General features: G+C 38.3%; 1 protein-coding gene across 3 annotated transcripts in view; it reads left to right on the top strand.

Moving 5' to 3' along the window:
- Positions 1–2,547: 2,547 nt before the first annotated feature.
- il1rl1 (interleukin 1 receptor-like 1) overlaps positions 2,548–15,455 on the top strand; it is a 15,019-nt gene continuing 2,111 nt past the window's right edge. The window contains exons 1-10 of one of the 3 annotated variants that reach the window (XM_027152432.2): positions 2,548–2,716; positions 7,320–7,392; positions 9,325–9,571; positions 10,442–10,604; positions 11,043–11,190; positions 11,293–11,361; positions 11,452–11,557; positions 12,824–12,957; positions 14,699–14,836; positions 15,080–15,244. In XM_027152432.2, the coding sequence (XP_027008233.1) occupies positions 7,320–7,392; positions 9,325–9,571; positions 10,442–10,604; positions 11,043–11,190; positions 11,293–11,361; positions 11,452–11,557; positions 12,824–12,957; positions 14,699–14,836; positions 15,080–15,244 (1,243 nt within the window). In that variant the 5' untranslated portion in view covers positions 2,548–2,716. Of the gene's footprint in view, positions 2,717–6,429; positions 7,393–9,324; positions 9,572–10,441; positions 10,605–11,042; positions 11,191–11,292; positions 11,362–11,451; positions 11,558–12,823; positions 12,958–14,698; positions 14,837–15,079; positions 15,245–15,455 lie in introns of those variants that run through there. The other 2 variants (XM_027152434.2, XM_047814736.1) reach the window with 2 other exon arrangements.

The raw sequence follows: 15,455 nt of genomic DNA, 5'->3' as shown, positions 1-15,455 counted from the left end.
AATTTGTTTGAATTTATATGAATTTAAAATTTTAAATACTATATATCTATCCCTAATTAGAAACCTTGAGAGGAACCAGGCTCAGAAGGGAACCCATTAGGGTTGCCACCCGTCTCGTGAAATACGGAATCGTCCCGTATTTACAGGCAAAATGACGTGTCCCGTATCAAATCAATACGGGACGCGATTTGTCCCGTATGTTACATAGGTCCACATTATACAGCATCCCATGCAAATAACCCCACCCGCATTGTGTGGTGACGCGTCCTATTCTGCCCCTGATTGGATAATACTCGTTGCCATCGTTGGTTTGATTGGTTTGTTTTAGGGTAGGGTCACGGCCAATCATAGTCAGAGGAGGGCGTGACGCCGCCTCGCCGGTTCTTTTGACAGAGTCAGAGTGACAGAAAATCCTTATGAAACGATGGCATCTCCAGACCCCCCCCCCCCCCCGGCCCCCCGCCGCCGCCGCGTCCAGCTCTGAAAGTTTCATACATCCACTGATGTTATTATGTTCATGATGTTCACGGAAGATCTTTTGCAAGTTTGCAAGTTATAATTGCTAAGTTATGGATCTGTTAATTTAATAATAAGTTAATAAAATATGGTTCACATCTCACAAGTTCCTCCAAAAGCTTATTTTTGTGTTATCAGTCATGCTTTGTTGGCGTATATTTATTATTGTCATAGCTGTGTATTCAATATGACCACTTAAGTTGTGATAGTGAGAGACTGAGTGCATCTGTTCACACTGATTTCAATATCAGACATATTATTATAATGTCCATTGGTATCAATCTTAATATTTTTATGAATACATGTTTTAAGTTATGATATACCACCACTGGCACGCCAGGACTGTGGTCATCGTGGCCCCGAGGGGTGTGGCCGCCGCTGTGGCGGGCGTCGCTTATTTTTCTGTATTGAAGGGGGCAACCCTAGAACCCATCCTCATTTGGGTGACACTGGACAGTAAACAGTGGTGTAGTCTACGTGATACGCAGGTATACGCCGTATACCCACTAGGAAATGCCAAGGATTTCCGTATACCCACTTAAAAAGCGTGAGGATACGTAACAATATCGTTTTGTGACAGAACTTTCATTCATAATTTCACCCCGTCTGTGTTGCGAACACAGACTGTGGTTGCGATTGCGAATCACTAACATTTTTGGACCATTGGGGCTTCCGTGGCCTGTGACCTGATCTGACGTCACCTACCAAGGAGGAAAATCAGTTGCTTGGCGGTGTTTTGTGGCGCAAATTTGAAATTAACTAATTAATGTAAGAGAAGATCTGAAACGAAAGCAGTCCCAAACTACACTCAGAGTGTTTTCGGAAGCCTGCGCCTAAAGCTACAGCAGCTTCGGGTGACATTTCACCCACAGCCCGAGTAGAAATGTATTTGGAAAGCTTTGTAAACTACCAGTTCATTCAGTTCATAATATTCTGCAATGAAAGAGTGTTGGTGATAAAACTGAACAAATGTTTATTGTTCACTCTTAAATGTACATTGGAAACTGACAGCTGGTAAAACCTGTGCTCCGGGTCCTTATTCATATAACATTTAAGGCTAAATGTAGCTCTTAAAGGTATAAAGTTCACCCAAAAATGAAAATTGTGTTATTTTTCAAAATATCATCTTTTGTGTTAAACAGAAGAAAGAAACTACACAATTTTCATTTTTGGGTGAACTTTATACCTTTAAGAGCTACATTTAGCCTTAAATGTTATATGAATATGGGACCTGGAGCACAGGTTTTATCAGCTGACTTTTGTTGCGCACCTGCCTCACTTCCCGACCAGCAACGGAGAGAAGCGTCTCCGGAATATTAACCGTTTCCGGACAAAACATCCCAGCACCCATCGCGAAGTCTAATTGCTGCGCCACTTGTTTCCTATCAGCTGACGTGTATAAATACGGACTTGAACTTGCTCTCAGTGCGAAGTCTCGATTTGTGTTAGCAGTCATTCTGAGTGGTTCCTGTTTGTTTTGATCCCGGTTTGTGACTCAGTTTCTGTGCCTTGATTCTCTGATTATTTGCTTCCTGCCCTGACCTTCTGCCTGTTCTTTCGTTTCTGATTTTGATTGCCCTACGATATCGTTCCTGCGTGTCTTGACCTTGCCTGTCTGTTTCCGAGTTGTTAATAAATACGCTGCAAATGGATCACCAGCCGTACGATTCCTCGTTACATTAATAATGTATTTTCTACAAAAGTTTATAATATTGCAACCAGCACAAACTCTGAGTTCCCCACGTACCCAACACTAATTCCTTCCTGTCAATATCTTATATATTAAATATTTCAATTCATTTAAGAAGGAAATAAATAGTGTTTATTCTTTATTCACTGGGATCAATGAAACCAATAAAAAATCACCAAGAAATATAATTATAATTATAAGAAATAATTATATTTTTGCTGGACAGACTTTAGCAGCAGGATGCAGTGACCCACACACAACGAACACACTCTTACATACAATAATCAACATTCAACCAATAAAACACAAAAAAGTACATTTGTGTGCAGGAAGTGAGAGATGTCACCAATCAGTCATCCTGTGTAAAGATGTTATCAAAACGACATCTTTTGGTTCTCATATTAAGCAACTCAATATTATCCAAAAGATATCTTGTGTTTCTGTGTGAGGATATACAGAAATCAGAAGTGGCTAGACTTCACTGGAACAGAAGAATTTGTGCGAACAAAGGTGAGCAAACCTGACTAACACTAAAAAAACCTTTTTGTCAGGTCTGTATAGCAATATGTCTATATTGTATAGTATTGTATAGTAATTATCATATTATAGTAAATTCAATTCAAGTTTATTTGTATAGTGCTTTTTTTTGTCTCAAAGCAGCTTTACAGAACATAAACATAGAACAGAAGGTAAACATAAAGAGAAATATAGAGAATATAGTAAAAATTCAAGAAATATGTGTTTTCTGTATAAATAAGCAAGTAATCAACAGTGTAAGCATTATGCTGATTAATTGATGTCTCTGAATATATTCAGAGACCTATTTTACATTTTAAAACAAAAGATTAATTGTTTAATATCACTGATTAATATAATATAAGATAACAATAAATACACTTTATTTAAATTTAATAGAAATAATTTTGCATATACAAATACATTTTAGTACTGAAGAGATATTAATTCATGTTATTAGAGATAAAAGTATGCATGTTTAAAGTCTTTTCTTTCTAAAGCATAAAAATGAAGCAAGGTTTCACTAGGCAAGTATGATGTTGTAAGATGTTTTATATAAGGAAGAAGCTTTATAAGGCTATCGTTCTGTGATTAAGCCATCACAAGTTGTACAAGTTTGATAGGTTAATGCAAGAAATCAGAAGACAGATCTTAGAAATTGCCCTGAATACTATCTCATATAGGAGGTAGTACACAAGATAAATATATTTCATATGCTCACATATATTTCATATATCACAAACTGATTCAAAATTCTACTACTTATTTACTCGATTAGTAAGTAGTTACCATAGTAATTCTACTATGATTTACTCAAATGATTGTTGAGGTATTTTGGTTTATAATGAATTCTGAGTGAAAAAACCCACCTCTACTGTATGTTATTTTTATTCTTAAGATGGTGACTATAAAGTTCACAAACACGGTTTAGCATATAAGGAAATTCTGTTGCCGCCCACCAGCGATAAAGATTTTCCTTATCTTAGGTGGAAACTGAAAATTTGTAGATAAATGTGTAGAACACATCCTGTTCTGTTAAAAGAGACCATGGCGTATTTGTTGGAATATGATCAGCATCAGGTTCAGCATCAGGTTCAACACACTGTTGAAATACAATGTGGAAATCTATCTGTGAAAAAAACACCATTTTAAAGGTCTACTGGCTGTCTATCTGGAGTTAAAGATAAAGGTTCTCTGAAGAACCCTATAACAAGTGAAGAAGTACAATCTAATACACTATGTTTCTAATAATGCCATACTCAAACCTGACTTAATCTTTTTAGACTGAGGCAGCAAACCAGAACCCCTGAAACTCCACACACACACACACACACACACACACACACACACACACACACACACACACACACACACACACACACACACACACATACAAACACAGAGGTCAGAGACAGGAATCAAACCTTCAACCCTGTTGATGTGAGGGACATATGTTACCCAATGATCCACTGTGCCGTGAAGAATCTATTTTAGCTACTAAACTTCCTGTTTAATGCCTTAGTGTGAAGAAGGATGTCACTTTTCTTTACGATTCCATTACAGAATGCTTCCTGAAAGAGTCCTAAAAGATCTGTTTCCCTGACAGAGTCTGTTAGGGTCTAAATATTGTTTTATTAAATGCACCAAGTGAGGAACTGCACTGTTACCTGAATTAATGCTGACATAAATATAAAATATAAACTAAAGAAACGTGAGTCTAATGAATGAATAATGACCACTGTAATCATGTGTTAGTACAGGTTTGTTAGTTAATGTATTAATTAATATGCAACACCATCAAAGTTGCTCTATAAGAAAGAGCACGACTCTTTATATCATTTGCAGATATGCAGCTGCGTACACAAGCCTCACTGGATAGAGCTGGGTTACTTTCATCATTTACACTCATCCTCCTTAGCTGATGTAAAAAAGTCACACATTAAATTAGTCATTTCGTCTCAACCGTTTTGAGTTATTCTCCATCTTTTTTCTTCCAGTCCCTCTGTAGTGCTAGTACATGCTTTCGGTGGCTCCGGGTTCGGGGTTCTGTTCCTTTACACACAATCTGAAATAAATAGTTAAATTTACTCATTTAGCAGATGCTTTGATCTATTATCATTTAAAATCAGTGGTCTATAAGGTTATTTTCTTGTGTTTTAGCCTTAGATGTCAGTCAGGTCTCCTGGTATCTATAAGGAGGATGACTGTAAATGATAAGTGTAAACATTCTGACATGACTTCTTCTTCTTCTTCTTCTACTGCTTATCCGGGGCCGGGTTGCGGGGGCAGCAGTCTAAGCAGGGATGCCCAGACTTCCCTCTCCCTAGACACTTCCTCCAGCTCTTCCGGGGGAATACCGAGGCGTTCCCAGGCCAGCCGAGAGACATAGTCCCTCCAGCGTGTCCTAGGTCTTCCTCAGGGCCTCCTCCCGGTTGGACATGCCCGGAACACCTCCACAGGGAGGCGTCCAGGAGGCATCCGAAACAGATGCCCGAGCCACCTCAGCTGACTCCTCTCGATGTGGAGGAGCAGCGGCTCTACTCTGAGCTCCTCCCGAGTGACCGAGCTCCTCACCCTATCTCTAAGGGAGCGCCCAGCCACCCTGCGCCCAGAAACTCATTTCGGCCGCCTGTATCCGGGATCTCGTCCTTTCGGTCATGACCCAAAGCTCATGACCATAGGTGAGGGTAGGAACGTAGATCGACCGGTAAATAGAGAGCTTCGCCTTGTGGCTCAGCTCTTTCTTCACCACAACAGATCGGTATATCGACCGCATCACTGCAGAAGATACACCAATCCGCCTGTCGATCTCCTGCTCCATCCTTCCCTCACTCGTAAACGAGACCCCAAGATACTTAAACTCCTCCACTTGAGGCAGGAGCTCTCCACCAACCTGAAGGGGGCAAGCCACCCTTTTCTGACTGAGAACCATGGCCTCGGACTTGGAGGTGCTGATTCTCATCCCCGCCGCTTCACACTCGGCTGCAAACCGTCCCAGTGCACGCTGAAGGTCCTGGTTTGAGGAAGCCAACAGGACAACATCATCTGCAAAAAGCAGAGACGAAATCCTGTGGTCCCCAAACCGGACCCCCTCCGGCCCCATACTGCGCCTAGAAATCCTGTCCATATAAGTAATGAACAGGACCGGTGACAAAGGGCAGCCCTGCTGGAGTCCAACATGCACCGGGAACAAGTCTGACTTACTGCCGGCAATGCGAACCAAACTCCTGCTCCGGTCATATAGGGACCGGACAGCCCTTAACAGAGGGCCCCGGACCACATACTCCCAGAGCACCCCCCACAGGTCACCACGAGGGACACAGTCGAAAGCCTTCTCCAAATCCACAAAACACATGTGAACTGGTTGGGCAAACTCCCATGAACCCTCCAGCAACCTGGCGAGGGTATAGAGATGGTCCACTGTTCCGTGACCGGGACGAAACCCGCATTGTTCCTCCTGAATCCGAGGTTCGACTATCGGCCGAATTCTCCTCTCCAGTACCCTGGCATAGACTTTTCCGGGGAGGCTGAGGAGTGTGATCCCCCTATAGTTGGAACACACCCTCCGGTCCCCCTTCTTAAACAGAGGGACCACCACCCCAGTCTGCCAGTCCAGAGGCACTGTCCCCAACCTCCATGCGATGTTGCAGAGGCGTGTCAACCAAGACAGCCCCACAACATCCAGAGACTTGAGGTACTCAGGGCGGATCTCATCTACCCCCGGTGCCTTGCCACTGAGGAGCTTCTCAACTACCTCAGTGACCTCAGCTTGGGGAATCGAAGAGTCCACAACTGAGCCCCCGCCCTCTGCTTCCTCAGTGGAAGACATTGTGTTTTGCATATAGAGCAACTTTAATGGTGTTATGTGTTAATTAACACATTAGCTGACAAACATGTAGTAACATGTACTTAGTATACATGACATAAAGTGGTCGTTATACACAAAAAAACACATAAGGCTCATATAGCAGTTAAACTTAGCTCTTTGTTAATTCCTAATACATGGCTTAATTAATGAGTATGTTTATACTTATAAAATACATATATAGGTATTAATTCAGGCATTAGTGCATGATTATTCATGTACTGTTATACAAATGTGTTACTCGTATCATCTACGTTGCAGCTAGAAACAAAAATAATAAACATACGGTATGAACAACAATTCAATGTTTTATATTTTATGTTTATGCACTGAATTGAAGTGTTGGTGGTGCAGAGGTAATGTCAGTGCCTCAGAGCTCTAGATTAGATACGGCTTTAGATATAGACTGTCTATGTAGTGTTTTGCACGTTCTCTCCATGGCACCTCTGGGTTGTCCGGTTTTCTCCCAACCCTAAAAAGAATGGGATTAGGTGGATTAACTATTCTGAACTGTGTTGTTGTAAATGTATATGTTATGCCCCATGATAGACTAATGTCTCATACACTGTTTAAATAAATTAAAAACCAATAAAATCTAACATCACCTCCTACATACAGTATGTATTTCCAAAAATAATTTACTAATAGTACTGTGTATTCTATACATATAAAACAGAGCTAGTCCATGGCAGTACCTGAGCACTGATCATGGTCACGTGTATGTTTTTGCAGATGACAGAGCTAAGGGTGATTATTTGTTTCCTGGCTGAATTCATCATGGTCTGCGCATCCATAAATTATTCATGTAAGTAAAAATGAAGAGTAAATGTGAAATTTTTTAAAAGGAATTGGGTTTTCAGTAAAATGGGATCCCTGGGATGTTTTATTTAGACACCCTTAGTACACATGAGTAGAGTGAGGTAGAGTATAGTATAGTAGCCTTGGGCACAGAGTACAGTAGAGAGAAGAGTATATTTCAGTAAAGTACAATAGAGTGGAGTATATTACAGTAGAGTGGAATATATTACAGTAGAGTACAACAGAGTACAGTACAGTACAGTAGAGTGGAGTATATTACAGTAAAGTACAACAGAGTACAGTACACTGTATATTACAGTACAGTACAACAGAGTAGAGTTACAGTACAGTAGAGTGGAGTATATTACAGTAGAGTAAAGTAGAGTAGAGTACAGTAGAGTGGAGTGTATTACAGTAAAGTATGACAGAGTATAGTACAGTACAGTAGAGTGGAGTATATTACAGTAGAATACAGTAGAGTACAGTACAGTAGAGTGGAGAATATTATAGTAAAGTACAATAGAGTGGAATATATTACAGTAGAGTACAATAGAGTAAGAGTACAGTACAGTAGAGTGGAGTATATTAAAGTAGAATACAGTAGAGTACAGTACAGTAGAGTGGAGAATATTATAGTGAAGTACAATAGAGTGAAATATATTACAGTAGAGTACAATAGAGTAAGAGTACAGTACAGTAGAGTGTATATTACAGTACAGTACAACAGAGTAGAGTACAGTACAGTACAGTGGAGTATATTACAGTAGAGTACAACAGAGTAAGAGTACAGTACAGTAGAGTGGAGTATATTACAGTAAAGTACAATAGAGTAGAGTACAGTACAGTAGAGTGGAGTATATTACAGTAGAGTACAACAGAGTAAGAGTACAGTACAGTGGAGTATATTACAGTACTGCACAACAGAGTAAGAGTACAGTACAGTAGAGTGGAGTATATTACTTTACAACAGAGTAGAGTAGAGTACAGTAGAGTGGAGTGTATTACAGTAGAGTAGAGTATAGTAGAGTGGAGTATATTACAGTACAGTAGAGTGGAGTACAGTAGAGTGGAGTATATTACAGTACAGTAGAGTACAGTACAGTAGAGTGGAGTACAGTAGAGTGGAGTATATTACTGTAAAGTACAATAGAGTAGAGTAGAGTACAGCACAGTAGATTGGAGTATTTTACATTAGAGTATAATAGAGTAGAGTATAGTACAGTACAGTACAATAGAGTAGAGTATATAACAGTAGAGTACAATAGAGTGGAATAGAGTAGAGTATAGTGGAGCAAAGTAGAGTAAAGTAGAGTAGAGCAGAGCTTATTTACTTTTTTAAACCCCAAATGTATATTTGTAGTATAGTATAATTTGTATAGTATAATAATGGCATAACAACCACAACACAAGAACAATAGGGAAAACGGATTTAACAAAAGATATAACAAGCACAAAAGCACACAAAATAGCAGAAATAAGAAAGAGTGAATACACAAATTCCCAGCATTCCCAACTGTATTTAAATACTGAGATTCCTGTTCTGGTTCAATACTGTACATTAGTCCTGTGGGATAAACAGATGTGTCTGTGTGTAAGAATCTGACACTGTGTAAATGTTTGTGCAGTATGCAGTGTAGTAGTCCGGTTAGTAAATCTGATTAAGACATCTTGATTACATATTTGCTTGCACTAGAAAATATGTATGTTGTAGATACAAGGTTTCAGAAATGAAGCACCACTGTGTAAGTCATCCATATAGACTGAAGTCACTAGATTCTTTTTTTTTTTTTTTAAAGCTGAAAAAAAAGCTTTTATAAATTAATTTGATGTCAGACAGCAGCATGCTGGGAATAAATTATGAAATGCATATTTTACTGGATAAAGTGATGAACTGCTAAACTGATATAACACTTTTACCAGTAACACTGTGTCTTTTCAGCCCAGTGTAGACAAAAACAGAACACAGAGTTTGTCCATGTGATACAGGAAGAAGGGCTGCGCCTGCCCTGCCCCAACTCCGGATGCAAACAAGTGATCAATGATTCGCTGATATTTTGGTTCAAAAATGAAAGTGACGGAATCCAACCAATCAGCGTGGAGGAAACCAAGCGGGTCCATTACCATGGCGGCATCTTGTACTTCCTGCCTTTAAGTCTGAATGACTCAGGCATTTATATGACACAATGGTTATTATACACAGTCTCTCTCTCTCTATCACACACACACACACACACACACACACACACATACAAACATTTATTCGTATGCTTGCGGGTATCATTATTCAATATTTATAAATAATTTTAATACTGTACTGAGAAAGACAGTTGATTCCAGGTGTAGGGTATGAGGTGAGTTTTTTAAAGTAGGCCACATGACATTTTTAAGCACACAAAACATCAAGGTTAGGATTCAACAAATATGAGCTTACTAAGGGACCATCTACCCTGAAACATGTTTAATGTGTTTATATTATTATGATTATATTTGTGGCATGTTTCATGAATTTGGTACTAATTTGTGGACATCGTCTTTTTCTTATTCAGTGTGAAGTTAGGGTTGTCATGTCATGTCATGTCGTGAAGGAAAATGCTCAGGTTTTGCCTTTAGCTCCTAAAAACAAAACAATTAAATATTTCTTATCTTATTCACTATTCAGCACTGACTGTCATGTAATGTTAATTACAAATTCAAGTAGTGGAGACTGCAAATGTGGGACTCAAATTCCCAGAATTCAATGTAGCTATATGTGATGTGTTTGGGAAAATTATACAGATGGAGGTAAGAGTGGTAAACAGAATAAAGGACTAAAACTCTGCTGCATTATTGTTTATTTAGAGATAAATTCAGTCAAACTCTAATTGCTGTGACTATCTGAATGGCACTGTGGGTAATTTAGGAAACTAAAACAGAGAAAATAGAATAAAATGTTTATTTAAATAAATACAGTAAAAAAAAAAAATCTCGGTAGATCACATTTTAGATATAAAGATTAATATGCAAGTTTGTGCCAAACACAGTGCAAAGAAACAAAGTTTTGTTTCTGTGTTTTACAGGTGGCGTTATCCACATAAGTGTTATGAGTTTGTAACTGAAATTGTGGTTCATGAGAACATTGTCCTCAGTCCAGTGTACAATACCTTCTTTGAAAAACAACTCATTCTGAGTTTCGATTGTCCAGTATGGCAAAACAAAGGAGAAAACATCTCTTGGTACAAGGTAAATTCAGAAGGAGGATATTTTTACCTTATTTACTTCACTTACCTAAAAATAAACAAAATTTTCTAAAGTTCCTGATGTGTCTCATGCAGTTACTTGTATCTTAAGCAACAACAATTACAAATGACTTTTTCTCTCTACAACCATTTTTAGAATGTTTCTTCATGCAGATGAATTTTTTGTTCAAGATGCTTCCATATCATGATTACTATAGTTTTTGCTTGGTGCTGAGCCATTAATCTTTCAGTGCACAATGTAATCATATAACAGAAATAGAAGCATTTTTGAAAGTCAGCAATAGACCGCTAGACACTCTTTCTTTCCAAATGAAATCATCTTTAAATCATGCCACAGGCAACCTTCCTGTTCAGATGCTGTAAGTTATTAATGATCTACTGGTGGGAAACATGACTCTGAAATATCACTTGTCTTTCAAAGGATTTCCATCTGATCCCTAAGAAGTCCAACCAAACGCTTAAAATTTACCAAACTAAAGAAACTAATGGAATCTACACCTGTATCTGCATGTGGGAACATCATGGACAACTTTACAACACCAGTGGATCCCATAAGGTTCTAGAAAAAGGTAAGTGCAATGGAACTGTGACCACAATCATGCTGGTTAAATTTCAACATATATCAGCTCATTACAGTCATGTGTTTTAATGTTTAATTTACCTGTTTGCAGATGATGCAGTGGCTTTTCCACCAACCTTTCAACATCCCATTAACAACTCTGTGGAGTTTGTGAACCTGGGTAAGAATCTGATTGGGTTACTTCTCCTGGGAAGACAATATACTGTAGATGTAATTAATTAGATGAGCTTACATAGTTAAACTCTTGCAGGGGAGGAGGTGAAGCTGAACTGCCTGGTGTTCTTTGGTAACAAGGTATACTATAACAGAATTGTGCGCTGGGAAAGGAACAGCAGCAAACTGGAGTGTGACACCAGGTAAAAGATGATTTGGCAGTTATAAGATATACAGGATTTTAAGGATTTAGGACTGCAGTTATAACCTTATGTTGGGTAGGAGTGGAAAACACCTAAAGTGGAAAACAAGGAAGTTATATTTAAAAATGAAAGCATAGATAATAACAGGCTTTATTTATCAATCTCTTAGTGAATTTGTGTGTAAGTTTCCATAAACTTTCAGAAATGTACATTCAGTGCATTAAGAGACCACATAGCTCCATAAAATGTAAAGTGCACAGAGGGCTGGACACATGAAATGACCAAAAAATTACTAGGTAAAGGATAAAAAGGGGAAGTTATTTTGATTTACTATTGAATTAAAAAGTATTCAGAGCAGCATCTGGTCAGAAAGGTAAAAAATCTACAGACAAATCCAGGTGTTTTGGTGTGAAACCGGATGATAAAACTGAATAGAAAAACAGGGAAACTGGTCAAAACAAATGATCGCAATTGTCAATATATTTTTTACATTGATAATAAACCTACTTGTTTTTTAGCATTTCCAGTAACACTTAAATAGAGAATAAGCTTATAAGCTTAAGAATAATACTTCTGTATATTAAAACACTACAAGTAAGGTGTTTTTACACTGGCCACATTTTTCTCTATACCATTAGTAAGAAGGAGATTGATCTTTAAATAAAGGAAGGATGTTTTATTGACCATACTGACCAATAAGTAAAAACTGGTACAGACTCAGAACAAACTGGAACAGAATCAGAACAATTGGACCAGACTCAGATCAAACTGGTACAGACTCAGAAAAAACTGGTACAGACTCGCAACAACTGGTACTCGCAACAAACTGGTACAGACTCAGAACAAACTGGTATAGAGTCAAATCAAACTGGTACAGACTCAGAACAAACTGGTATAGACTCAAAACAAACTGGTACAGACTCACAACATTCTAGTACAGACTCAAAACAAACTGGACCAGACTCATAACATACTGGGCCAGACTCAGTGCAAGCTGGTTAAGACTCTTATCAAACTGGTCCAGAATCAGAACAAACTGGTCCAGACAGTACAGGGTAAAAGCAAAGCAATACTAAAGAAAGTTGGCCTCAGTTTTATTTGCATTTTGGACATGGACTTCAGCAAATATCTAGTATTAAATAAAACAATAGTGTCATGTTTTTGGAATTCTAGTTGTTGTTGCACAACAGTAGTGTAAATAGCTGCACCTGCACCTGCACCTGCATGAATAAATGTAGATTTGTACTGAGAATGTTTTTTTTTTAGGATTGAAAATGGATCATGGCTGTCAAGTTTCACAATTAGTCAGGTATTGAAGACAGACCTCCAATATCCATATTGTTGTATAGCCAGGAGCCTTTGGGAAATGGAGTTTGTGTGCATCACCCTCAAGACCAGAGGTAAGATCACACTAGTAGTAAAACATATAGCAACATATGCAGGACTTTTAAAATATTTACCAATTTATACATAAGAAAACAGGCAAGGGATGAAACCATGAAGAATCAGAACAACACAGTAATAAAGAGACAGAACTCTGAGCTTAAAAACAAGAAAAAAGCAATGAAACCTCAGGGCTTAAATAAGTAAACACAGTACAATCTAAATACAGTATGTGACAGGATGGGGGTGGAATCAAGAGCACAAAATCAAAGTGCATAAATGATAAAAACAAAGCATGAAAGGGGCTTAACATAAATGTGAAAACAGGGCTAGTCATACTCAGAACCGCAGTGCATGCTGAGATGGGACACACCTGACAAAACAGTTTTAAACTACATTCAGTTTTCTGAAAATGTACACACACAGGGGGTGAACGAACTAATGTGAACACCTATTGTTATGGGGTTAATATCATTTGCATAAGCTACTGTTGAAAAATAAATGTGATTATCATTTATTTAGTTTTTCATGCTATACAGTATATTGTCTAGGTCACATGCCAGTAGAAATATAAGACATGTCAATCTTTCAAAGGGGACAGATCATGGGAGACTTTTAATCTTTACAGCCCAGCCTTTTTGTGTTTTAAGAGCAAGAGTCTCCACGATTACGACTGCATATAAACTTAATGATAAGGACCGAACACTAGGATTGCTTACAGTACAAACAACACAAACAACAGCAGAAGTGACTGCAAAACTTAATATCCACAATAAAGTCCCTGTTTCCACAAAAACTGTCGTCAGAGAACTTTGCAAAGCCAACATACAAAGAAGAGTTGTATTTGCTAAACCATTAATCACAGACACCAATGCAAATTTGAGAAAAAGATGGTGTTATGATCATGGAACCTGGACAGATGAAGACTGGAAACCAGTGATAAAGTCTGATAAATTATCATTTACATTATTTCCAACAGCAGGTTGATTTTACGTATGAAGAAGCATACAACATGGACTTACTGGTTCCAACTGTCAAACTTTGGGTGTATCTATGAGGATTTTTATGGCCATATCTTGGTATTCTGCTGGCCTCATCATTACCCTACATGGTCGTTTTGGAAAGTGGCCTAATATGGTCCAAATATTGTTCCAAAAAATTATGCAATTTTTCAAGATGATAATATGCCCATACACACATCCAAAGCAGTTCAGACTTGGTTTGAGGAGCACCAGAATATTCTGCAATGATCAGTTCAATCACCCGACAGCTGCAGAATATTGCATGCTTAACCTGCCTGTATTTCTCAGCATGGATGACACAATCAATCCTGACAAAATCTCCAACTCAGTTTGCAGAAATAGAGCCCCAACCTGCAAGGAACCTTAGTCCGAAGAACCTCCTGCCATTTTTCTGCACCCTTCCTATGTCCAAGTTCAGTTGCTTGGCCTTGTTTCTAAACGGGAGGTTTGAGTTTTTTTAATTTTTTTTTATTCTGACTTCTAGAGACACTAAATGTGGATCCCACCAGTTTATGCCAATTCTTTACTGATGGCATTGCTGTACATCTTCCAATGATGCGCTTTTCATCTGCTGCATTAAATTTCCTTAGCTGACCACTACGTCTACAGTCCTCAGCATTTCCCAATTCTTTGTGCTATATATATATTTAAAATCTTATCCTCACTCACTACTTCAGTTACACCTTTATATTTTGCCTAAGATTTAATCATTATTGCTGTACATTTCATGTTTCAGAATCACTGCTCCCTGTGACTGTGACGTTTTCATGCATGGTCCTGTTCCTTCTGCTAGCTGCTGGGATGGTAAAGAGGTTCACTGTGGATCTTGTCTTGTTCTTTCGAAGCTTCAGAATAATGCAGAGAAAAAGAGATGGTAAAAAGAAATTTTGGAAAATATAATAGACAAGAACTCGAGAGAAATGTGTACAGAAATTATATGTTCATTATACACACACTTAGCCTTTGGTGCTAAAGTAGATCAACCACAACATTACAATGACATGTTCATTGCATCTCTAACTCATTAAAAAACACATACTCATATCAGTGGTAATGTGTGATGCTAAGATCCCTTGAGTTTCACAGAAATTTTTAATTGCTTCATGTGCTTCTTTAGATGGCAAAGTATATGATGCATATGTGATCTACCAGAAGGATAACGTAGATGAGATAACAGGATCGAAAGCTGATTATTTTGTCAACAAAATTTTGCCAGCTGTACTGGAGAAGGACTGCGGCTTTAAACTCTACATTGACGGCAGAGACGACCTACCGGGTGAAGGTGTAGTAGAATTACATTATCTATAGCCTACACTTATAGCTCTCAGTTATATAACAGGGTGTTGTTTTGAGTGGTGCCTCTGAGAATTAAACAGATAGATTTAAGAGTACAGATGATGCATTATTGCCGTTTACTTTTATTGAAAGCATTGATGGCTTAATGGTTGCTTGAGAATTGGGTCTGGTATTTTTAAGTGGCAAAGTGATTTATT

The sequence above is a fragment of the Tachysurus fulvidraco genome, chromosome 6 (genome assembly GCF_022655615.1).
Source record: "Tachysurus fulvidraco isolate hzauxx_2018 chromosome 6, HZAU_PFXX_2.0, whole genome shotgun sequence".
NCBI classification, from domain to species: Eukaryota; Metazoa; Chordata; class Actinopteri; order Siluriformes; family Bagridae; genus Tachysurus; species Tachysurus fulvidraco.
This window is presented reverse-complemented; position numbering and strand designations above follow the sequence as displayed.